Below are 25,406 nucleotides of genomic sequence, written 5' to 3' on the forward strand. Positions count from 1 at the left end.
AAAGAAAGTTTATTCTCTCAAAAACAAAGCACAACATAAAATCTACTAAGGAAACAACTAATTACGTTATTCAAGTTTCTAACTTTTTGTCTGATTCAGAGTTGTTCTTAAAAGCTTCCATTACTGTTTGTTTGTGGCAACATATATTGATATTTCTAACAGTTTTTCTTTAAGTATTTTGTTGCAGCATTATTTGATATCTACAAGCTCATTACTATTAAACCTTTACTGTGACTTACTGTGAGTATAAAATGACCTTCTGGATTGTCCTTCCAGTGAATTCTATGCTTTAAAAATTATTTTGACTCCTGTAGTCTTTGACCGCTCTCTCACTTTTAACCATTTTAGTTCATCTTATTTATCCTTTATGGTTACATTTCATTTTTTATTACCATCTAAGAGTTTTTATCTTTTAATGGGAAATTTATGCCAACTTCACTTATTGCTTTGACTGATATGTTTGGGTTGTCCTCTGTTATCTTGTATTCTCTCAAACAGAGTTTTGGGAGAGGGGCTTCAGCTCCCATTCTCCCACCTTCCCTAAATCCCTCAGTTAATATAATTTCACACGACAGTTGCAAATCATGATGGGACCAAGGAGGCTGAGCACTTCCTTCTCTGGAGAAACTGAATGACTCTAGGGTAGCTTGTTTTTCATACTTTGCTAATGAATCTGCTTTGATTTGTGTGAATACTTTGATTTAACCTTGTCATCTGGGAGTAGTTTAGGTTCCAGGAAAACTACTCTGACATGTTATAAAAGGAGTGAATTCAGGATATAGTTGTTATTGTCCTTTATCAACGTGATGGTAGTAAACCTATACTTATGTGACTAATACCTTTTCTTGCAGGTAAGGATTTTAACTTTTCAGACCCAGAACTTATTCATGGATATTCAAAATATGGATTTAATTCCATTATCAGTAAAAACTTGGGCAACTACAGAGATGTGCCAGATACCAGGAATAAAATGTATGTTCCTCCTGATATTTTTTTTTACATATTACATAGTTTCAGATATACAACATAATGATTTGATATTTGTATATGTTGCAAAATGATCATCACAGTAAGTCTAGTTAACATCGGTCACTATACACAGATACAAAAGAGATTTTTTTCTTGTGATGAGAACTTTTAAGATCTTTCTTAGTAACTTTCAAATATGCAAAACAGTATTATTAACTACAGTCACCATGCTATACATTACCTCCCTGTGACATTTATTTTATAACTGGAAGTTTGTACCTTTTGACCTCCTTCACCCGTTTCACCCACCCCCTGCCTCTGGCAACCACCAATCTGTTCTCTGTATCTTGAGCTTGTTTTTTTGGAGGGGGGGCGGATTGTGTTTTGTTTGTTTGAGATTCTACATGTAAGTGAGAGCATATGGTATTTGTCTTTCTCTGACTTGTTTCACTTAGCATAATGCCCTCAAGATCCATTCATGTTATTGCAAATGGCAAGATTTCCTCCTTTTTTATGGCTGAATTTTATATATAGATATAGATGTAGGTATATAACATATAGATATAGCTATATAGATATATATTACCTTTTCTTTATTCATCCACCCATGGACACTTAGGTTGCTCCCATGTCTTGGCTTGTAAATAATGCTGTAATGAACATGGGGGTGCATGTATCTTTTTGAGTTAGTGCTTTTGTTTTCTTCAGGTAAATACCCAGAATTGGAATTGCTGGACCATATGGCAGTTCTATTTTTAATTTTTTGAGGAACTTCCATACTGGTTTTCCATAGTGGCTGCACCAATTTACATTCCTACCAAAGGTGCACAAGGGTTCCCTTTTCTCCACATCCTCACCAACTCTTATTACTTCTTGTCTTTTTGATAAGAGCCATTCAAACAGGTGTGAAGTGATATCTTATTGTGGTTTTGATTTGCATTTCCCTGATGATTAGTGATGCTGAGCATCTTTTCATGTGCCTGTTGCCCATCTGTATGTCTTCTTTGGAAAAAATGTCTATTCAGATCCTCTGCCCATTTTTTAATCAGATTGGTTTGTTTGTTTTTTCAATATTGAGTTGTATGAGTTCTTTACATATGTTAGGTATTAACCCCTTATCAGATATATGATTTGCAAATATTTTCTCCCATTCAGTAGGTTGCCTTTTCATTTTGTTGAAGGTTTCCTTTGCTGTGCAGAAGCTTTATAGTTTGATGTAGTCCCACTTATTTATTTTTGCTTTTGTTGCTTTGCTTTTGGTGTTAGATCCAAATAAATCAAGACTGATGTTAAGGAGCTTACGGCCTATCTTTTCTGCCAGGAGTTTTATGGTTTTAGGTCTTATATTCATTTAATTCATTTCTAGTTAAGTTGAGGGTATGGTGTAAGATAGAGGTCCAGTTTCATTCTTTTGCATGCAGCTGTTTAGTTTTTCCAGCACCATTTATTAAAGAGACTGTTCTTTCCCCATCGTACATTCTTGGCTCCTTTGTCGTACATTAATTGACCATATATGTGTGGGTTTATTTCTGGGCTTTCTACTCTGCTCCATTGATCTATGTGTCTTTTTATGCCAGTACCATACTGTTTTTATTACAATAGCTTTGTAATATAGTTTGAAATCGGGGAGCGTGAGTCCTCCAGCTTTGTTCTTCTTTCTCAAGATTGCTTTGGCTATTTGGGGTCTTTTGTAATTCCACACAAATTCTAGGATTGTTTGTTCTATTTCTGTGAAAAATGTCATTGTAATTTTGATAGGGATTGCATTGAACCTGTAGATTGCTTTAGGAAATATGGACATTTTAACAGTATTAATTCTTCCAATCCATGAGCACAGAATATCTTTCCATTTCCTTCAATTTCTTTTGTTAATGTCTTACAGTTTTCAGTGGACTGGTCTAAAAACAAATAAGGTCTAATTTTTAAACACTTACTAACCAGATTTTAATTTTGGCATATTAGAAGTCTTGTAATATAGGTTCCTGTTTTTAGAACTTGACGTCAGATAATGTCAAGAGCCTACTTCAAAATTCTAGAGCTTATAGTGTAGAGAATATCTTCTCCTTGGCTCAGAGTGTGTTCTAGAGGTTTCCAAGAATTGCATCACCCACAAGTTCTTTTTATTAAATCACCAATGAAGACTTTTGGTCAAAGGGAGGTTTATTCCTAATACAAAATCCTTCAGACAGCTACCTATTTTTTTCTTCAAAGTCTGCTTTTTAAAAAAAATTGTTCCTTCAATCGTTTGTGTAAGTGCCTTTTTAAAAACTTTTGGTAAACTGTATATAACATAAAATTTACCATTTTAACTCTTATTAACAGTTCAATTTGGTGGCATTAAGTATATTAACATAGTTATACAGCCATCGCCATTATCCATCTGCAGAACTTTTCATCATCCCAAACTGAGACTCTGTCTTCATTAAACATTTTCTCCCCATTCTTCCCTCCATCCAGTCCCCTGGCAACCACCACTCTACATTCTGTCACTGTGAATTTTATCTACTCTAGGTACTTCATAAAAGCAGAATCATACAATATTTGCCTTTTGTGTCTGGCTTATTTCACTTAGCATAATGTCCTCAAGTTTCATTCATGTTGTAGCAAATGTGTGTTAATATCTTTTTAATATATTTTAGGTTCTGATGGTTTCTAGCCAAAGAGGGCTAATATCCTCTCTTTACTAAATAAGAAGTACTTAAGGAATATAAGCCTCTTCCAGTAATACGGAGACAAAAGCCATGTTCCAAAAAAAGGGCAAAGTGGGACCCATTTTGTCTTGCTGCAACTTCTATACAAGACAAACATTTGAAGCCACAAATATAAGAATCAACAAAGTTTCTAGGTAGCTAAATATCACTTATGATATGGCACATTCAAGAGATGTAGTGTTTCAACATTGTAAACCAACTATACTTCAATTTAAAAAAAAAAGAATATTTTTCACTGGAGAAAAAAAGAGATATAATGTTTGCACATGATGACACAATCTATCTGGCTCATAATGAAAGAAAAAGAATTTAAATTTATTCAAACCACAGAACATGGTAGACATTTAATTTAGAGGACAACTTTTTTTTCTCAACTGAATATTGAACTACCACAAAGGGAGGTCAATATTTTTGCATGTTTACAAGTTATGAATTTCTCTCCAGGCAGGCCATCATTTCTTCCTCTTAAACCTCATTTTCTAAAATAGTGTAGCCACCTTTGCTTCCATTCCCTCATCATATGATTATTTGTTAGAAAAACAGGATGTTTCGAAAGAGATTGTCCAAAGAAAAAAGCAAACCTGGCAGTTTTAGTATTCAAAATATTAACTTTGTTAATAGGAAATTCAATTCTGTATGAAATACACTTCTGTGTTTAAAATATATGTTAACTACTAGGAGTAACTACTAATATCTAGAATCCAGCAGATGTCCAGCCATTATTATAGTAATTACATCATTCCATTAAATGAAATTTCCATTTCAGCTTTTTTTTTTTTTTTTTTTTTTGCGGTACGCAGGCCTCTCACTGTTGTGGCCTCTCCCGTTGCGGAGCACAGGCTCCGGATGCGCAGGCTCAGCGACCATGGCTCACGGGCCCAGCCGCTCCGTGGCATGTGGGATCTTCCCAGACCGGGGCATGAACCCGTGCCCCCTGCATTGGCAGACAGACTCTCAACCACTGCGCCACCAGGGAAGCCCTCCATTTCAGCTTTGCCTTACTTTAAAATTCATATTATTATTTTCACTGAACTAGAGAAATACTTGATACAAATCTTTGAAGAATAGATTTTTTGTTGATTGGTTTTCCAATTACATTTATTTCTCAACTTTTAAATTTTGAAATAATTTCAGACTTACAAAATTGTTGCAAAACTATTTCATAGAATTCCTGCCTAGCATTTTCTTAGATTCCCCAAATGTTAACATCGTCCATACCCTCAGAACCAGAACAATAAACAAAACCAGCAAATTAACAATACAATACCATTAGCGAATGTACAGACGGTATTCAAGTTTTTACACTTAACCCACTAGCGTCCTCTTTCTGGAAGGATCTAACCCAGGACTACAGACTGTGTGCAGGGTTCCTGTCCCCTGAGTTTCCTTTCATCTGAAACTGTTCCTAAGTCTTTATCTTCCACGACTGTGACAGTTGTAGAGATCTAACCAGATCTCTACAACTGGTTAGATCTCTAACCAGAGATCTAACCAGTTATTTTGTAGAATGCTCCTCAATTTGAGTTTGATGTTTCCTTGTGGTCAAATCCGGGTCATGCATTTTTGATAGGAATACCATGGAAGGAATGTCATATCCTCTCAGCACATTGTATTAAAAGGCACACGTTGTCTCTTTGTCCCATTACTAGTGAAGTTAATTTGATCACTTGATTAAAACGACTGTCAGATTTTCTGCACAGTAAAATTACCATTTATCCTCTTGTAATTAATAAAGATGCAGGGGCTTCCCTGGTGGTGCAGTGGTTGAGAGTCTGCCTGCCGATGCAGGGGACACGGGTTCATGCCCCGGTCCGGGAAGATCCCACATGCCGCAGAGCATCTGGGCCTGTGAGCCATGGCCGCTGAGCCTGCGCATCCGGAGCCTGTGCTCCGCAACGGGAGAGACCACAACAGTGAGGGGCCCGCTCACCGCAAAAAAAAATATAATATAAAAAAAAAAAGATGCAGATTTCTTTTAAATGTTAATTGTGAAAAACCTGGAAAATATAAAAAAGCATAAAAAGGGAAAGTAAAAACACACATGATCCTAGGGATTTTTCTTCTGTCTTAATGCATAAGGTGTCACCTAACTGTTTTCCCCCCACTTGACACAGAGAGATCATCACTGTCAGGACGTTAGTGTATATCCTTCCAGAATTTATAGACACATATATTTATAAGTAGACAGTAAGCATACGATATAATCATATCATTTTTATGAAAATGGGCTTTACTTTTTATATTCTATAATGTGTTTTTTTTAACTTAACAACATATCGTGGAGAACTTTTTCAAAGCATTACACATAAAATTTGCCTCATTCGTTTTAACAGTTGAGAGCAGTTATCCATTGTATAAATATACAGTTTCCCCATTAATAGAAATCCTGGTTGTTTTTAAATTTTCAACTTTTCAAACATGATGTAATAAACACTCTTGTACACATATTTTTATGCCCTCATGTTAGTATATATGGAGTAAAGATTTCTGGAATGAGATTGCTCAGCCATAGGCTCATTTTTCTTCTCTAGAATTTTATATAAATAAAATGTATGCAGCATAATTATTTTGAAATGTAGCCATGTTGTCGCAAGGAGTTCCTTTTTAGTGCTGAGTAGTGCTCTCCTGTACGGATGTGCTACAATTTGTTTATCCATTCGTCTGTTGATAGGACAGATTGTTTCCGGTTTTTGTCTATTACAAATAAAGTTGGTATGAGTATTCTTAAGACAAGTTTTGCATAACAGATGTTCTTTTTTCTCTTATGTAAATATTTTTCAAGTGGAATGGCTAGATCTTAGGGTGTATGTTTAATTTTTTAAGAAACTGCCATTTTCCTAAAGTAGTTGTACTATCTTACATTCCCATCAGCAATGAATGAGATTTCCAATTCCTCCACATCTTTGCCAACACTTGGTATGGCCAGTATTTTGAATTTTAGCCATTCTAATAGGTGTGTAGTCGGATCTCATTGTGGTTTAATTGGCATTTTCTTGATGTCTAATGATGTTGAGATCTATTTATGTGTTTATTTGCTATCTGTGTATCTTCTTTATTGAAGTTAAATTTTGCCCATTTTAAAATTGGATTGTTTTCTTATTACTGAGTTTTGAGAATTTTTTAGTATATTTTGGTATAAGATCTTTAACATATTGATGATTACACGTATTTTTTCCTAGTCTATGGCTTGTTTTTTCATTCTCTTAACAGTGCCTTTGGAAAAGCAGAAGTTTTAATTTTGATGGAGTCCAATTGTTTAATTTTATTCTATTTTTAAATTTACCTTTGCCTAACCCAAGATCACAAAGATTTCTCTATTGGATTTTCTGTGTAGATGGGCATGACCTATGCATTTTTACTTCTTCCTTTCTAGTCTGCATGCTTTTCTTTTTCTTATTGCACTAGCTAAAACCTCTAATACAATGTTGAATAGAAGAGGTGAAATTGGGCAGCCTTGCTGTGTTCTTGCTCTTAACACTCAGCTTTTCATCAGTGAGTATGATGTTATCTTTAGGTTTTTCATAGATGTTCTTTTTCAGGTTTAGGAAGTTCCCTTCTATTCCTAGTTTGCTGAGAATTTTTTCACCAGGCGGCTGTTGAATTTTGTCACATCATTTTCTGTGTATTGAGATGTGTGTATCTTTAGTTTGTGAAGATGGTAAATTATGTTGATTTTCTAATGTTAAACAGAGGTTATATTTATGGGCTATCCCCCACTTGGTCATGATGCATTATCCTTTTTATATATTATTGAATTTGATTTGCTGAAATTTTGTTTGGAATTTTATATCAGTGTTCGTGAGGGCTATGAATTTGTATTTGTCCTGACTATCTTTGTCTGGTTTTGTTATAGAGTAATGTTGGCCTTGTAGAATGAATTGTGAATTATTCTTTTAGGATTTAATTTTTTTTAATTTTTTAAATTTTTGGCTTCATTGGGTCTTCGTTGCTGCATGCAGGCTTTCTCTAGTTGTGGTGAGCAGGGGATACTCTTCGTTGCGGTGCGCAGGCTTCTCATTGCTGTGGCTTCTTTTGTTGCGGAGCACGGGCTCTAGGTGCGCGGGCTTCAGTAGTTGTGGCCCACGGGCTCAGTAGTTGTGGCTCACGGGCTCTACAGCACAGGCTCGGTAGTTGTGGCATGCGGGCTTAGTTGCTCTGCGTCATGTGGGATCTTCCCGGACCAGGGCTCGAACCCATGTCCCCTGCATTGGCAGGCAGATTCTCAACCACTGCACCACCAGGGAAGCCCCTATCAATTAATTTTAGAGAAACCCATACACATCAGGCTTCTCTCAGGGGTGTAACCACGTGTGACGTGGTTTCAGCCTCCTTCAATATCATTGTCCCGTTCCTCTGAAGGGACTCAGTGTATAGTTTTCTGAAAATGATATACCCAGGACTAAATGTAATCCTAGAGATTGATCTGAGTAGCCTGAGTTCGCCCTGGACCACCTCTCTCTCTATCTGGGGGCATCCCCTCTCTCTCCCTGTGTCTCATCTACTCGCTCTTTAGTCACACAGTGATCCTACTGGAACGCAAGCCTTTTAATCCTATCTGTTTCTGTGAGGCCACGTTTTCCCACCTGACGTTTTAGGCCACGTGCAGCCCACAGCACTCGCCCCCTTTTCCCATCCTCTCAGGTCTTTTCTTGGTTCTGTCATCTCATATTCTCATTCCTTGAAGCACGAGTCCGTATGCACCCGGTAAGCATGCCTTCTATATCTTCATCTACTCTTGGATAAAAATGTTAACCAGGGCTCCCTGGTGGCGCAGTGGTTGAGAGTCCGCCTGCCGATGCAGGGGACACGGGTTTGTGCCCTGGTCTGGGAAGATCCCACATGCCGCGGAGCGGCTGGGCCCGTGAGCCATGGCCGCTGAGCCTGCGCATCCGGAGCCTGTGCTCCGCGGCGGGAGAAGCCACAGCAGTGAGAGGCCCTCGTACTGCAAAAGAAAAAAAAAATGTTAACCAGAACAAGGTCTTCTTCTAACATGGTGACATCAATCCATAAATATCCTGAAAGTCTGTCCAGGATCCCTGCGGGGCTGCCTGCCTAGCACGTCCTTCCCTGGGGGTTCCTACCCACTACCCCCTTTTCTCACGGCGGCAGTGCGTAGAGTGACTTTCTGTTTTGACCCCACTATCTGGCCGTGATGGGCACCTAAGCCAAACTGAGCCAGTGAATCCTGTCCTGTGAATTTTGGGGAAGGGGGAAGTCTTACCAGTTTCTCCTTGGATGCTGGACTGTAGGACACGCTGACGTCAGCCGCATTTCCCACTCTGTGGGGTAAAGGAGGGAAAAGAAGCCAGGTTGCAGAGAGAGAATAAGAGTCATGTAATGAGCCTTGTAGAATACTGACTGCAAGGCACTGACCTGAGCATTTTACATATATTAATTCATTGAAACTTCACAACCTATGAGGTAGGTTGATGTAGCTATTGTTATCATTATAATTATTCCCAGATGTAAAGACAAGAGCAGTAATGGAGCATGTCCAGGTGGCTTTCAAGCCTCTAGTTAGACTTGCTCTTGGAGGCTCCAGGCTCCTGCCTGTTGTTAGGTCCTGTGGGACATTTGGGTCCTTTTACAGTGAACCTCTTTCTTATGCTTAAGCTAGTTCCAGTGGGTTTGTCATTTACAACCAAAATATTTCAAAATACAACCAAATAATATAGCCATCCAAACAATACTTAACAGCTAAAAACTAATATTACTAGAATTCAGGGTCTGTTCTTCTCTCAAGTGCACAAAAAAATAGTAAAACATTTTTTGTCAAAGCCTTGGAAGAAATCTAATTACACCATATCCATTACATTTCTTTGTTGCAATAGACTACATAAATGTAAGAACAACACATAGATTTTCTTTGAAGATAGAACAGTAAAGTTAATTTGAACCTTTCAGTGCATATAAGCTTATTAATTTGTTTTTATGATAGAAACCAAAATATAGGTATAATTTGTGTTTATACTATGTTCAAAACAACTAATATTATCAAAGCAGAGTCTCAGGAAAAAGCAGTTATTACTGGCATTAAGAAGGGAGGGGGCTTCCCTGGTGGCGCAGTGGTTGAGAGTCCGCCTGCCGATGCAGGGGACACGGGTTCATGCCCCGGTCCGGGAGGATCCCACATGCCGCGGAGCGGCTGGGCCCGTGAGCCATGGCCGCTGAGCCTGTGCGTCCGGAGCCTGTGCTCCACAACGGGAGAGGCCACAACAGTGAGAGGCCCGCGTACCGCAAAAAAAAAAAAAAAGAAGGGAGGAATGGGGCTTCCCTGGTGGCGCAGTGGTTGAGAGTCCGCCTGCCGATGCAGGGGACACAGGTTCGTGCCCCGGTCTGGGAAGATCCCACATGCCACAAAGCGGCTGGGCCTGTGAGCCATGGCCACTGAGCCTGTACGTCCAGAGCCTGTGCTCTGCAACGGGAGAGGCCACAACAGTGGGAGGCCCGTGTACCGCAAAAAAAAAAAAAAAAAAAAAAGAGGGGAGGAATGATTTAGAAAATATTAGAACAACATAAGAAGTTTAAAGAAATTTTTGTATCTTAATTTTTGTATTTTAAATGTACTGTCACCTTATTATCATAATCATTGATTAAAAGAATAAAGAGGAAAAAATATGAATAAAGAAAGGTGTTTGAATGAGTCCTCAAAACATCTAAGGCTTTTAGTTAGATGAATCATTTTCTTCCTCTTGCTTATGCCTGCAGGTGTCATAAAAAACAGTACCTATCCAACCTACCACCTGCCAGCATTGTCATTTGTTTCCACAATGAAGAATTTAATGCCTTGTTTCGGACAGTGTCCAGTGTCATGACTCTCACTCCACAGCATATCCTTGAAGAAATTATTTTGGTAGATGACATGAGTGAATTTGGTAAGATAGGACGCTAATCATCTATCTAATCTACTTTGAAGGTAGCACTATCTCTGTGGCACTTGAGTTATTTTATACAAAGAACATTTTTCGGTGGGTTTTGAGGCAGGCACTTTGGTGCACTCGTGGCAATGTGAGAGCTGGTCCCTGTCCTTATGGTGTTGGGCTAATGGAATGGTTAGTGCTTCTGTGAGACAAATGTAGGGGCAAGCTGGTCTTTAGAGGTCATGCATGACGTTCAAGAAGTGATATCTAGGGGCTTCCCTGGTGGCACAGTGGTTGAGAGTCCGCCTGCCAATGCAGGGGACACGGGTTCGTGCCCCAGTCCGGGAAGATCCCACATGCCGCGGAGCGGCTGGGCCCGTGAGCCATGGCCGCTGAGCCTGCACGTCCAGAGCCTGTGCTCCGCAACGGGAGAGGCCATAACAGTGAGAGGCCCACGTACAGCAAAAAAAAAAAAAAAAAAAAAAAAGAAGTGATATCTAGCAAACTATTACATATAGGATAGATAAACAACAAGGTCTACTGTATCGCACAGAAAACTATGTTCAATATCCTGTGATAAATCATAATGGAAAAGAATATGTATACATATAACTGAATCACTTTGCTGTACAGTAGAAATTAACACAACATTGTAAATCAACTCTACTTCAATAAAGTAAATTTTTTAAAAAAGTGCTCTCTGAACTGAGGTCTGAAGGCTGAGTTGGGGTTATATCGATGGAGAGGAAGGAAAAAGCATTTTAGGCAGAGGTAATGGCATTATAAAGGCCCAGAGGCAAGAGAAAACATAGTGAGTTTGGAATAGTTCTGTATTTTATGTAGCTTATGTATGAGTATAGTGGTAGGAGGGAGGGGGTAGGCCTGAAACCAGAAACGTGAAAAGGCAGCCCCTCGTGAAGGCATTGTTTGAATTTTATTTGGAGAAAATGGGGAACGATTCTGAGGCTTAATGCAGGGGAATGACACAATCCAGGTACTTTACATGAAAGAATTCTAATCAGGCCAACTACACTTAATGGCTTATTCCTCCATGTTCACTGGTTTTAAAGAACTATGACACTAGAACAAAATCTGATTAACTCCATCTAGCATTTGAGATTAGCTGTCTATTTTACAACTTAGTTACAAACCTCAGGCAAGCCAAGAGGGCCCAGATTAAGGATAAACTCTTTGAAGTCTGCAGGTTCCCTGTGAGGTGCACTTCTCAAGGAAGCGATGTATCTGTATTGGATAAGTTTTCTGCCTAACAGTTTACCTAATCCACCGTGCATCTGACCCACTATGGGCCGGGACAGAAAAAGAGGAGGAGAAACAGGAGGAAGAAGAACAGGCAGAGGAAGGAAAGAAGATGTCCCGGGAGGTTCACCTTGGAGAAATAACTGTAGATGCATCAACTCAGAAGTGAAAGGGAACTCAAGCTAATGTCAGCGACATTTAGGAATTCCACTCATTGGCCAGGCACTATCACGTATGACATTATTTGTGTGAGAGCCACGCAAATCAGAGGGGTCCGGTACTGTTTATTTCTGGTCTTGTGCCTAGGAGGGGGTGTGGAGGGATGGCCAGGTTCCTTATCTGAACAGTACCCTGAACAGCACACCTGGCCACGTGTGGGGCAAGAAGGCCCCAGTAAAGCCATGAGCAGGCAGCAGGGTGGGATCTTTGCTGGACTGTGGAGTTCTAACTTCTCACCCAGAAGGACAAGGATCCTGCCATGGAGATGCATTTCCAGGATGACCGGGGAACCCCCCCACAGCCTTTCAGAACTATGCCAAGAGTTCAGAGACATACCTGGTGACTTCCTCAGATGTTCTTTAGGCATCAGAGGACTCACTGCTGATGGCTGAGGGATGGTTGGACTGCTGGACCGGACACTCTGCTTCTCCTCCTGGAACCACGGTCACCTGGTTGGTGGTCATTTCACCCACCCCACCAAGGAGCTTAGTCTTGGACCCACACAGAACCTCAAACAGGAAATGGGGTGTTCTGTGTCCTGATGAAGCTCAGGATTGATGTACCCCTGCTTTAAATCCAGTGATTTCATGTGGGCTCTAGGAGAACTTTCTTCAACTGTAGCTAGTCTTTTCTAGCTCATACAAGTTGGTACTGCTGATGGAGTCCCTCAGCTTGGGATAGCAGGGGTCAGGGGCCCAGACAACTGCCCCCATTGAGTTACACGAGAGGCATGTCCAGAGCTGACCTGCTACTGTCCACCTTTCTCATAGTCCTGGTCCCTCTCAACTACAAGCCAACGACATGACCATCTTCTGAAGGACCCAAACCCTCCACTTCACGTCAGCAATGACCACTGCCAGAACGGCCTTATTTACTCCTAGGTCTGCCACACCGAGTTCCTCTGGGTCCCGGATGTTGGGATGGGTTTGCAGACATCTGAGCTGAGATGCTGCCCCTACCCTGCAAGCAAAGCTGTGCGGCCTGCAGTCCGCCTCTGAGCAGGGCCCTGGCACTCTCTTTAAAGACAAGGAAAGGGGTCTTCCCTGGTGGCGCAGTGGTTGGGAGTCCGCCTGCCGATGCAGGGGACGCGGGTTCGTGCCCCGGTCTGGGAAGATCCCACATGCCGCGGAGCGGCTGGGCCCGTGAGCCATGGCCACTGAGCCTGCGCGTCCGGAGCCTGTGCTCCACCATGGGAGAGGCCACAACAGTGAGAGGCCTGCATAGAGCAAAAAAAAAAAAAAAGACAAGGAAAGAGATCCCTCCTTCTGACTAGACTAAAATGAACCCCGGCCTCCTGATCCAGATTCCTAGGTCTTACAGGAGTTTAAACCTCTGAGGCATCTGTATCCATCTCACCAGAGACTTCATATTAACCTCCAAGTATTGAGTGACTGTTAGGTACCAGGCTCTGTGCTCGGTCATGGATTTCTTCCTCTCACTGCAGACCTGCAAGGAATATGGTACGTCTGCCTTCTCACAGATGAGGAAACTGAGACTCGAGTGGTGTGATAACCTGCCTGGGAATTATTACAGAGTTAAGAGCACGATTGTTAATACTAAAGTCAAATTGCCCCAAAGAGTCATAACTCATGCTTTTTCTATTAACATTTTAATAGTGATTTATTAAAATAGAGGTATTTCACTAGAAACACAGAAGGATGTTTGCAGTTGATTTCAATGCTGAATCTCTTTTTGTTCACGTTTTGTTCACATTTTATGCACGTTCATCTGATAAAATTTTCTTTTAAGGTTAGAATGTCTGTGGAATAGCATAGTTTTTAGGAATCAATCAAAATTGTGAGAAATTGGTTTAATTTCTTTACTTATAGTTTACAACTGTCAAGTGTTGATTTTTTTTTCCAGATGATTTGAAAGAGAAACTAGACTATCACCTGGAAATTTTTCGGGGAAAGATTAAATTAATAAGAAACAAAAAGAGAGAGGGACTGATTCGAGCAAGGCTGATTGGAGCATCACGTGCCTCAGGTATGAACATGTCGTTGGGAACATGACCCTGTGTCTGCATCACAGAGATCTTCTTGTCTGTATCGAAATCATCCTCATGGAGACCCTCCATGTCTCCACTGGCGTAAGCAGAAGAGCGGAAATATATTTCAGCCATATGAGTCTTTAATCTTCTTTTGACCCTGAAAAGATTCAAAATGTTAATTTGTTATTTCAGATAGAGGATATTCTTTTGAAGGGGTCATAATGTCAGCCTCCTGTCGCAGGATGAGTTCCCCCAGGTACAAACTCTGGGATGGAGTTTTAAATACGTGCAGGGAACCCACTGGGGTGCTCTTGGGAACCACATAAGGGGAGCAGAAAGCAAGACTATCGGGAGAGTGGGGCTGTGATGCAGCTGCCGACCCATGGGGAACTCTGAAGCTAGGAGGGTGTCAGTTCAGGGCCTCTGGCAAGCAGAGGCCAAGACGAAATGGGAGACATGTTTACGGAGAAATGTCTGTGAAGGATAAAGGGGAGAGGGAAAAGCGTGGACCAGAAGCTTCTGTCCTGACACCTGTGGAAAGAGGCAAGGAAGGAAGGGAAGGTTGCAAGCCCTTCAGTCTGCTGCGTGGCTCCCAGAAAGGCTCCCAGGGGCTGGTGGGGAGCCCCAGAGCAAAGACCGCCCATTGGAGGAGTCCTGCATGGGCGCCCCAGTGGCCCAGCTCTTGTTCATCCCCCGCCTCCTCCCCCCCCAGTGTGCTTAGTGATTGGCTGGGAGCCCCCTGGGAGGGCATGGCCTTAGTGTGTGTACTGCAGAAGATCCCAAAGCTTTGGAAGCTGTCAACCCCACTCCTCATGGCAGGTTCTCTTGAAGGGAGGTCTGAGCAGCACACTCAAGAGTGGTGCAGGGAGGCCCCACCTGGCCCAGGTAAGGGGACCAGACAGGGACGAGGACACCCTCTGCCCCCCAGGGAGGGGGCATCACTTTGGACCAGGCAGCCACATCCTCGCCAAGGGCGGTTCCTGGGGAGTGGACTGAGTCCCGAGGGGAATCCGAGCATTCCGACTTTCAAGCTTCCTGGAAACCCGAATGATCAGAGGGTTGTTTGCAGAATATTAAACTAGGACAAAAGGCGATGGGTAACGTTTAAGGGTCTTTCATCAGGCCATGTGGCAGTCTGAGGAAATGTCTCCTTTTTTTTTTTTTTTTTTTTTGGCGTTACTTGGGCCTTCCACTGCTGTGGCCTCTCCCGTTGCGGAGCACAGGCTCCGGATGCACAGGCTCACTGGCCATGGCTCACGGGCCCAGCCGCTCCGCAGCACGCGGGATCCCCCCAGACCGGGGCACGAACCCGCGTCCCCTGCATCGGCAGGCGGACTCCCAACCACTGCGCCACGAGGGAAGCCCGTCTCTGTTCTTTAGTAAGGCTATTTCCTTATTGAGTAGAAGGCCACATAAAAGCAAAATCTGATTCTTTTTTTCTCTGTTGGCCTGATTGAGACATTCTCTTATTTAACTACACAGATAATATGTATGTATTGTCCAAAACGCAATATAAACCACTAAAACTGCATGGCATGTATCTTTTCAGAACTTTGGTTCTATGCATTAATATACATATGTGTGTATGTATGCACACACATGTGCATACATACACACATGCACACATAGATTTAAGGATTTTTAAATATATGGAATCGTACTATCTCTATTGTTCTGAGACTTACTCTTTTAATTCCAATTTAATGTTTTGGAACTTTTCCCATGACAATACTTGAGACTTACCTCAGTTTTTTTTTTTTTTACTGCATTGTATGGTATTCCATATGGATTCCATAATGGATTGCCATAATTTGTTTAACCATTTGTCATTTGGTGATTTTTACTTTTTACTATTACTCAAAAAAAAAGTTGTATCGGCAATTCTTATACATATACCTTTGTGGAAATGAATGCTTATGCCTATGGGATAAATTGCTAAAAGTGGAACTGCTGGGCAAAAGGGAATTCTTATTTTAAATTTTGATGGATACTGCCAAACTGTCCTTAAAAAGATGGCACCAATTCACAGTTCCATCACAGGGTGTAAGAGGGCCCTCTCCCTGGAGCCTGGCTGACGCTGGATTATTTGTTACCAATCATTCTAGTGTTTGCCAAATTTGGTCAAAAAACGGTATCCTTTATTTTCTTGGCATTTCCTCGATTACTAGCAGCGTGGAGTGTTTTTTCATATTTTTGTAGATTTTTTTATAGATTTTTCTGTGAATTTGGTCTGTTCCTATCCTTTGTCAATTGTTTGATTGGGTTGTCCGTTTGTTCCTGATTTGGAGGTGCCTTTATGAGAACGAATCCTGTATTATATACACCGAGAATATCATTCCCCAGTCTGTAGCTGACCTTCCCATCTTTGTGGATAGTGTCTTATGTTGAACGGAAGTTCACCAAAAAACCCACTTCCTCTTGGTGGACACAGAACCACCCTGGGCTTTCCTGACTTCCTTTCAGTAGGAATGGCCTTGTGACTATATTTCAACCACATTTCCTGACCAAGGCTTGTAGGAAGTTGGTTTATCCGCCTCCACACTTTATTCCCCCTTCTGGCTGACTAGGGTGGTGCTGACTGCAGTGACCTTGAAGGGCATGGGTTGAAGATGGAAGAGATCCCATCAGCTTGTGTCCCTGAGTGACCCCGTGGAGGAGAACTTCCCCTCAATCAGGAGCCTGCCTTGGATGACTAAATGAGTAGAAGTAAACTTTGACTGCATTAGAGCCATTACAAATTTTGTTTTATTATACTAGCAACTAGCTTTAACTTAATAAAACAATCAGGACTTCCCTGGTAGCACAGTCGTTAAGAATCCGCCTGCCAATGCAGCGAACACAGGTTCGAGCCCTGTTCCAGGAAGATCCCACATTCCACGGAGCAACTAAGCCCATGCACCACAGCTACTGAAGCCCGTGTGCCCTAGAGCCCATGCTCCACAACAAGAGAAGCCACTGCAATGAGAAGCCCGGACACCTCAACGAAGAGTAGCCCCGGCTCGCCGCAAGAAAGCCCTTGTGCAGCAACGAAGACACAATGCAGGCAAAAAAAAAAAAATCAGATGTATCAATATTTTTCTTTATGATTTTTGTGTCTTGTTTAAGAGATTCTTCCTTACTCCATGATCATGACGATATCCTGCATTTTTTTAAATTTTGCTTTTTTACGTTATATTATTAATCCACCTAGAATTGATTGTTCTGGGAATGATGTAAGGTAAGAATCTAATGTCCTTTATCCTTTATGGCTAACCACTTCTCTCCATGCCGTTCATTAAGTAGTGCAGTCTTTCTTCATAGATTACAGTGCTACTTCTATCACGTACATCTGTGTATTCCTGCATTTACTTCTGGCTTCTCTCTTCTTTCTGTTATTGTATTTGTGTATTTCTAAGGCTAATCACACCCTCTCTTGATTAGGATAGCTTGATAAGACGTTTTTATAACTTGTAGGTCAAATATTTCCATGTCATTCTGCAAAATCGTCTTAACTTAGGATCATCCCATTAAGTTCCACAAAAAATCTATTGAGATTTTCACTGGAATTGCGTGGAGTTTATAGATTAAAATGGGAGAGAATTTACATCTTTTTTTTTTTTTTTTTTTTTTTTTTTGCGGTACGCGGGCCTCTCACTGTTGTGGCCTCTCCCTTTGCGGAGCACAGGCTCCGGACACGCAGGCTCAGTGGCCATGGCTCACGGGCCTAGCCACTCCGTGGCATGTGGGATCTTCCTGAACCGGGGCATGAACTCGTGTCCCCTGCATCGGCAGGGGGACTCTCAACCACTGCGCCACCAGGGAAGCCCGAGAATTTACATCTTTTTAATGATGTCTTCCCATTCATGGACATTTATTCAGATCTACTTTTACATTCTTTCAATACTGTTTTGTCATTTTCTCCATAGATACCGTATGCAAAGATTTATTCCTGTTTATCTTGGTTTCTTGTGTTTTTTAAATTGTGATTTGGGATCTTCCTGTTGCATTTTCTAATTACTGGTATATAGGAATGAGATACTTAAAAAAATTTTTTTTTAATACTTGGCCGCATTGGGTCTTCCTTGCTGCATGCAGGCTTTCTCTAGCTGCAGCGAGCGGGGGCTACTCTTCCTTGCGGTGCGCGGGCTTCTGATTGCAGTGGCTGCTCTTGCGGAGCACAGGCTCTTGGAGGGTGGGCTTCAGTAACTGTGGCACATGGTCTCGGTAGTTGTGGCTCGCGGGCTCTAGAGCTCAGGCTCCGTAGTTGTGGCGCACGGGCTTAGCTGCTCCTCGGCATGTGGGATCTTCCCGGACCAGGGCTCGAACCTGTGTCCCCTGCATTGGCAGGTGGATTCTTAACCACTGCGCCACCAGGGAAGTCCCTCTCTTGCATTTTCTGTCCACTGAAAATAGACAATGTCCCCCCTTCGTCTCTAACCCCGAATTGAAGTGGAGATAGTAGGTCATCCTTTCCTTATTCCTAACTTTAATGGGAACAGTTCTAAATTTTCACTTCAATGTTGTATTTACCGATACTAGTTTCCTGGGGCTGCCATAACAAAGCACCACAAACCAGCTGGTTTAAAAGAACAGAAATTGGGCCTCCCTGGTGGCGCAGTGGTTGAGAGTCCACCTGCCGATGCAGGGGACACGGGTTCGAGCCCCGGTCCGGGAGGATCCCACATGCCGCGGAGCGGCTGGGCCCGTGAGCCATGGCCGCTGAGCCTGCGCGTCCGGAGCCTGTGCTCCGCAACGGGAGAGGCCACAGCAGTGAGAGGCCCGCGTACCAAAAAAAATAAAATAAAATAAAATAAAATAAATAAAATAAAATAAAATAAAATAATAAAATAAAATAAAATAAAATAAAATAAAATAAATAATAAAAGAACAGGAATTGACTGCCTCGCAACACTTGAGGCCAGAAGTCCAAAATTGAGGTGTCAGCAGGGCTGCAGTCCCTCTGAAAGCTGTAGGGGAGGATCCTTCCTTGTTTCTCCCAGCTTCTGGTGGTGGCCGTCAATCACGGGCTTGCAGCAGCATCCCTCCGGTCCCTGTCCCTGTGGTCACCTGGCCTTCTCCCTGTGTGACTAAGGACACCAGTCATATTGGATTAAGCACCCACCCTACTCTAGTAGTACCTCATCTTAACTAATTACATCTGCAACACCCTATTTCTAAATAAAGTCACATTCTGAGACACTAGGGGTTCAGACTTGAATACGTCTTTTGGGGAGGACACACTTCAACCCGTAACCCTGCCATAGAGTTCTGTTTTTTTTTGTTTTTTTTTTTTGCGGTACGCGGGTCTCTCACTGCTGTGGCCTCTCCCGTGGCGGAGCACAGGCTCCGGAGGCGCAGGCTCAGCGGCCATGGCTCACGGGCCCAGCTGCTCTGCGGCATGTGGGATCCTCCCGGACCGGGGCACGAACCCGTGTCCCCTGCATCGGTAGGCGGACTCTCAACCACTATGCCACCAGGGAAGCCCAAGAGTTGTGTTTTTTTAAGGAGAAGAAGTCTTATTAATGTTTTAGTTTAGAAATTTTCAAACCCACAGAGCACTTCTATACCCTCATCTAGATTCACTAGATGTTAATATCTTACAACACCCACTCCATTCATACATAATCTCACTTCCTCTCCATCCCTTCCCCCCGCCACACACACAGCATCTACGTTCAAAATTGAGAGGCTTAGAATTTTCTTTTTTTGGGGTACTGTTTTCTTATATTGATACTTTGCTTTATTAGACTCATAGAATGAACTGTATGGTTTTTCCTCTTTTTCTTTTTTCTGAATATCTACATAAGACAGATTATGTAGATATTTGGAAAATTACATTAAATTGGCCTATAAACTATCCAGGCACTGGTACCATTTTTGGTTTCCTCTATAATCGAGGTATTTTTTAAGTGAACTTTAAAGTTTCCAAACATAAGGGATTTTTAAAAAAACATTTATTTATTTGTTTATTTGGCTGCATCGGGTCTTAGTTGCGACACGCAGGATCTTCGTTGTGCATGCGGGGTTTTTAGTTGCGGCATGTGGGATCTCTCTAGTTCCCTGACCAGGGGTCAAACCCAGGCCCCCTGCATTGGGAGCGCAGAGTCTTAGCCACTGGACTACCAGGAAGTCCCCAAACATAAGGGATTTTTCTAAATTGTCTTTTAATTGCTGATTACTAGCTTAAGTGTATCATGGTTAGAATTTCTGGCCTGTTGTTTTGTTGCGATCTCCTTTGTGTCTTAAAGCTGAGTCAGAGTTTCAAAACAGCTATGTGTATTTGAAAAGAATAAATTTTCTCTTTTTGGCTTTAGGTTTTATATATATCTAATTTTGTTGCTCAAATACACTGTATTTTTATTCATCTAATTTGACTTGACATAAATAGTAATTTTGTCAGTGCTTGCTATTTCTACCAGTCAGTCTATATTTGCTGCCCCCCACCCCCTGCCCTGTGATGTAGGCTGCCTAGGCTAGGCTTTGCTTCCGGATTAGAAACTGTGTGATCCTGGGATGTGGGCAGGTGAGGCAAGAGCTGGTGACCCGTCACTAACTATTCATGTATGCACTCCTCCAATCAAGGACTTATCTAGCACCTCCTATGTGCTGTCCATGAACATTTATTATTTTTAAAAATTTTTTATCAAATCTATTGAGATACAATTTACATAAAATAAAGTGTACCCATTGAACACGGGTAATCGGTTTTCATACGATGCTAACGTGTACTTGCAGGTTTAGAGTTGTGTTAGCTTCCCGAGGAGCTGATATTCGCATTCTCATGACGTCACTCTATCTCTTGTAGAGGCTTCAGATTCGTTCCCTGCTCTTGCTCTGACCTCATCACTTATCCACCTCCCCTTCGCTCTACCCCAGCGGCACTGACCTTCTTGCTGCTCCTCAAACATACCGACTATACTTCTATCTCAGAGGCTTTACATGTGATTTCCCCCCCTGGAATGTTGTTCTTCCAGACACCTGCATGACCTGTTACTTCACTTCGTTCAGTTCTCTGTAAACACATGTCGCCTTATCAGAGAGGCCTTGCGAAATCACCCTGTACAAAACAGCAAGCCCCTATTCCTCTCTGTCATCCTTCCTCTGACGGATTTTTTTTTTTGTAATATTCATAGCTACCTGTCTACTCAACTGTGTGGGTGCTACTGCCCACATGATGACTGAAGTTGCCCTTAAATTGCAGTAGCTGAGACTTCCCCGGTGGTCCAGTTGTTAAGACTCCACGCTTCCACTGCAAGGGGCACGGGTTCAATCCCTGATCAGGGAACTAAGATCCCACAAGCCATGGGGCGGCATAAACAAGTAAATAAATAAATTGCAGTAGCTGAGACAGCTGTGATGAGCTGTACTGTGCCCTCGGGCAGGAAGGAAAATGACAGCAACCGGGGGGGGGGGGGGGGGGCATAATTCCATCAAGGAGAATTAGAAGGTGAGGGTTTTGCAAAGTGGAGACAAGGTGAGAAAGAGAAGCTATAATCAGATGGCCTGAATCTAAAGGAAAGGGGACTTTTTTTTGTGTGTGTGTGGGGGCAGAAATGTTATGGCTCAGAGGCAGCCATAAGTAGCTGGGAAATGCCGATGTTGCCCTGGACCCAAGGATTCATGCAGTCACGGAGGAAAAGGAGGAACTTTCTATCAGTAATGTTGCTGGGGAAATAGCATCTTCTACGGAGAGTCTGGGCTTACATAAGGCAAGAAGGTCTGTAGGAGAATTTTGTGGAAAAAAAATTAGTGTAGGGAAATTCACTTTAAATAAGAGAACTGTGGAAAGGGTAAAAGGGTAGTCCACAGTGGAAGAAGTTTGGGGAAAGAAATACAGGGCAATCTGGGGGTGAGAATGGAGTATCTTCTACTGAATTGGCCTGGATGGTCAGCAAGCGGCCAAGATGGCAGAGATGAGGTGTAGATTTCAACTGCCATCCTAAAAGCAAAAGGTTAACAAAATCTAACACGCTGCTGAGAGCTTGCATTGTTGCTTGACATTCACACAGAATGAGAGATGATTCTGTTGCCTAAATATGGTAGACAGAATAATGCCCTTCCCCAAAGAAGGCATCCTAATCCCCCAAATCTGTAAATATGTTACCCTATGTGATTAACGTTAAGGGCTTTGGGATGGGGAATGAGCCTGGATTATCCAGGTGGGCTCACTCTAATCACATGAGCCCTTAAGACTGGAAGAGCCTCCAGGCTGTGGGCAGAGGGTCAGAGAGATGCGCGTGATGACTCCATCCACTGTAGTTGGCTTTGAAGATGGATGAAAGGGACCAAGGAATGTGCATAGTTTCTAGAAGCTGGAAAAGGCTTCTCCCCTAGAGCCTCCGGGAAGGAGGCCAACCCCTTGATTTTTTAGCCCAGGGAGACCTATGTTGGACGTCTGACCTACAGGACTGTAAGAGAATATATTTTTGTTCTTTTATGCCACTAAGTTTATGTAAAGAAACACTAATATATCTAGAAGGAGAACCCTCTGCAAGTGCTTGACCTTGAGTTGGAGGGTGGTAGTTATCTGACTTCCTGACAGTTCAGCTGCTTCTGGAATTGAAGCTGCTCAGGCTGACAGGGAAGCTTTGCAGGTGGGAACAGAGGGGCCACATGGTTTTGGGTAGAGGGGCCCTTGAGCAGCTTCTCCAAAGGCAGCCGTGCAGAGGGCAGTGTCTGACTCTCCGCCACAAACATCCAAGGGAGGTGACACAGGGCAATACAAAGAGCACTGGTTTTCGAACCAGAGCCATGGTTTCAAGTTTGCTAGGTGCCAGTTACCAGCTACGGGATCTTGGGCAAGCCACTAATCCGAGCCTCAGCTTCCCAATCCATGATATGGGAACAAAGATATCTAACTAATGTAGTTGTTGGAATGATTGAATGAGGTAATTATGAACACTTTTTTTAAGCATTAAGTATTAAACAAATGCTTATTAGAAAGTGATTAGTATAAATAATTAAAACATAAATATTTAATTTACATGCTTCAAAATGGTAAAATACATAAAACAAAACTAGGAGAAATATAGAGCAAAAGTAATGAAAATATAGATCATTCACAGTGGAAAGTCTCTTGGAGATTTTAGAACTCACCAGCCTTATTTCCCAGTTAGAGAAGCTAATCTCCCTAATAGATCAGAGACTTGTCCCGGGTCACGTAATTCAGGGCTCAAACCCGCAAATTCTGGTTTCCATCGCAGTAAACAGTATCATCACACTACCAGGTCATGGAAACATAGCAAGCAAGCAAACAAAAATGAGAAATTCAAATAGCATAGTCACTTAATGGCTTTTTACAAAATCCAAATGGCTATGTTTAACAGATTTATCATGTGAATGAAATGGAAATGTTTGGATATTGTACAAAAATTGATCAAACACTTAAGCCCAAAGAGATTCTCTGTAAATTCCCCCAAACTAGATTTTGCACACCACATTCTTAAACATCAACACACACACAAAAAAAGAGAGAGAGCAGTAACATAATATGTAGGTTAATAAAAATGAAAATATGTAAGACCTTAAAAATGATTGCTTTAGAGACCAAATTGAGAATATTTAAAATAAATAAATGGGTTATGTTTAAATGTAAAAATGTAGAAACTAAAGAAAAGCAGAAAATAAAATGAAATAAGAGGAGAAAAAGACTGAAAATATTGAGCGAGATTGATACAGCATTTGTTGTTTTTTAAAAATAGGGTAACAAACCTTGCAAAACCACAATCCCTAGAGAAATTGTGCAAATAGATTGCTACAGAAAAGCAGAAAGGAAGCTTCCACTCAGGGAAAGATGAAGAACATATCTCCCAACTTTTAACTTCAGTGAGTAATTCAGTTTTGAACATTCCACAAATATTTTTTTGGAAGGAAGTATGGGAAAGATCCTTTATCAGGCAGATTGAACCTCATGCCCTTAAGTTATTTCAGATCCTAAGGAGAAGTTGGTTTAATCTGGGAAGACAGGGTTTTAGATAAGATACAGATGATTATATGTAGGTTATCTCTGTAAACAATAAATAGAACAATCCTTTCTGTAACTCCCGAGGCCAACAGAAGTCAAACAACTGCTCCACTTCCTGGCAATAAACTTAAATAAATATTTTGACATTCCCACAAAATATTCTTGTGAGTGTGGGAAGCAGCCAGGAGGGACCCCAGTACCCCTTTGCTCTCATTAAAGCATGTAAGTTTCCCCCAGAAAATGCCTTATGATGAGTGAAAAATAATCAAGTTTCATTGAAATGTAGGGGCTAGGTAGCTTGTTCCCACATGCTTTGTAATTTAAATTAGTACTCAGAAAAACTCAATATTGCTCTACATGTATAATTTTTAATTATTTTGCAATTTATAATACTATATTTGTGGTCTTCCTGGGTCATTCAAATTGTCAAAGTTGAAAATATTTAAATCTTTAAATGCCAAATGTATGTACGCTATATATGATAAAGAGGACACCGCAAGTTAGTATGGGAGAAAGGCGTTTTTTTGGGTTTTGTTGTGGTTATTTTTTAATGGCCCTCAAACAATTAGTTATTTGAGAAAAATTTTAATCTTCATTTTATACCAGACACCAAATAAATTCTAGCCGGATTAATAATTTTATTTTTAAAAGTCAAACCATTAAGTTGTTATAAGAGAAATTTTTAAACAGAAAAAGAAAACATTAATACTTAACCGTTCTGCAAAGAAGAAATTTCAAAGCTTAAAACCAATGGACCTGGGGCTTCCCTGGTGGCGCAGTGGTTGAGAGTCCGCCTGCCGATGCAGGGGACGTGGGTTCATGCCCCAGTCCAGGAAGATCCCACATGCTGCGGAGCGGCTAGGCTCGTGAGCCATGGCCGCTGAGCCTGTGTGTCCGGAGCCTGTGCTCCGCAACGGGAGAGGCCACAACAGTGAGAGGCCTGCGTAACGCAAAAACAAACAAACAAACAAACAAAACCCAATGGACTTAAAAGTTCTCATCACAAGAAAAAAAATTTTTTTGTAACTATATATAGTGACAGATTTTAACTAGACTTACTATGGTGATCATTTTGAAATATATATACAAGTATCAAATCATTACATTGTACAACTGAATATAATATGTCAATTATACCTTTAAAAAAAAAGGAAAAACAGCTTACTACAAAAAATGAAAAACTGTAAAAAATGATAAAATTAAATAACAATAGGCTAGGGAAATAGTATAACTAAGATAGATAAAAAGTTAATATTCTTACTATGTAAAATGTACATACCAAACCATTAAAAAAAAACAAACAAACCATGACTCCCATACCTAAACGGTCAAAAAATATAAACATTCCATTTGCAAATGGCTAATCACCTGAAAAAAAGTTCAACCTCACCAGTAAATTTTTAAAAATTAACCAGATATTATTTGTTTATTGAGGTGAGATATATACTTAACATAAG

The 25,406-nt window shown here is 41.4% G+C and overlaps 1 protein-coding gene across 1 annotated transcript in view; it reads left to right on the top strand.

The window, feature by feature from the left end:
• Positions 1-25,406, top strand: part of GALNTL5 (polypeptide N-acetylgalactosaminyltransferase like 5) — a 71,011-nt gene that overhangs the window by 6,448 nt on the left and 39,157 nt on the right. The window contains exons 2-4 of the mRNA XM_060108416.1: positions 852-972; positions 10,389-10,555; positions 13,880-14,002. Of these exons, the coding sequence (XP_059964399.1) occupies positions 852-972; positions 10,389-10,555; positions 13,880-14,002 (411 nt within the window). The remainder of the gene's footprint in view (positions 1-851; positions 973-10,388; positions 10,556-13,879; positions 14,003-25,406) is intronic.

Source organism: Mesoplodon densirostris, chromosome 9, assembly GCF_025265405.1.
Source record: "Mesoplodon densirostris isolate mMesDen1 chromosome 9, mMesDen1 primary haplotype, whole genome shotgun sequence".
NCBI lineage: Eukaryota > Metazoa > Chordata > Mammalia > Artiodactyla > Ziphiidae > Mesoplodon > Mesoplodon densirostris.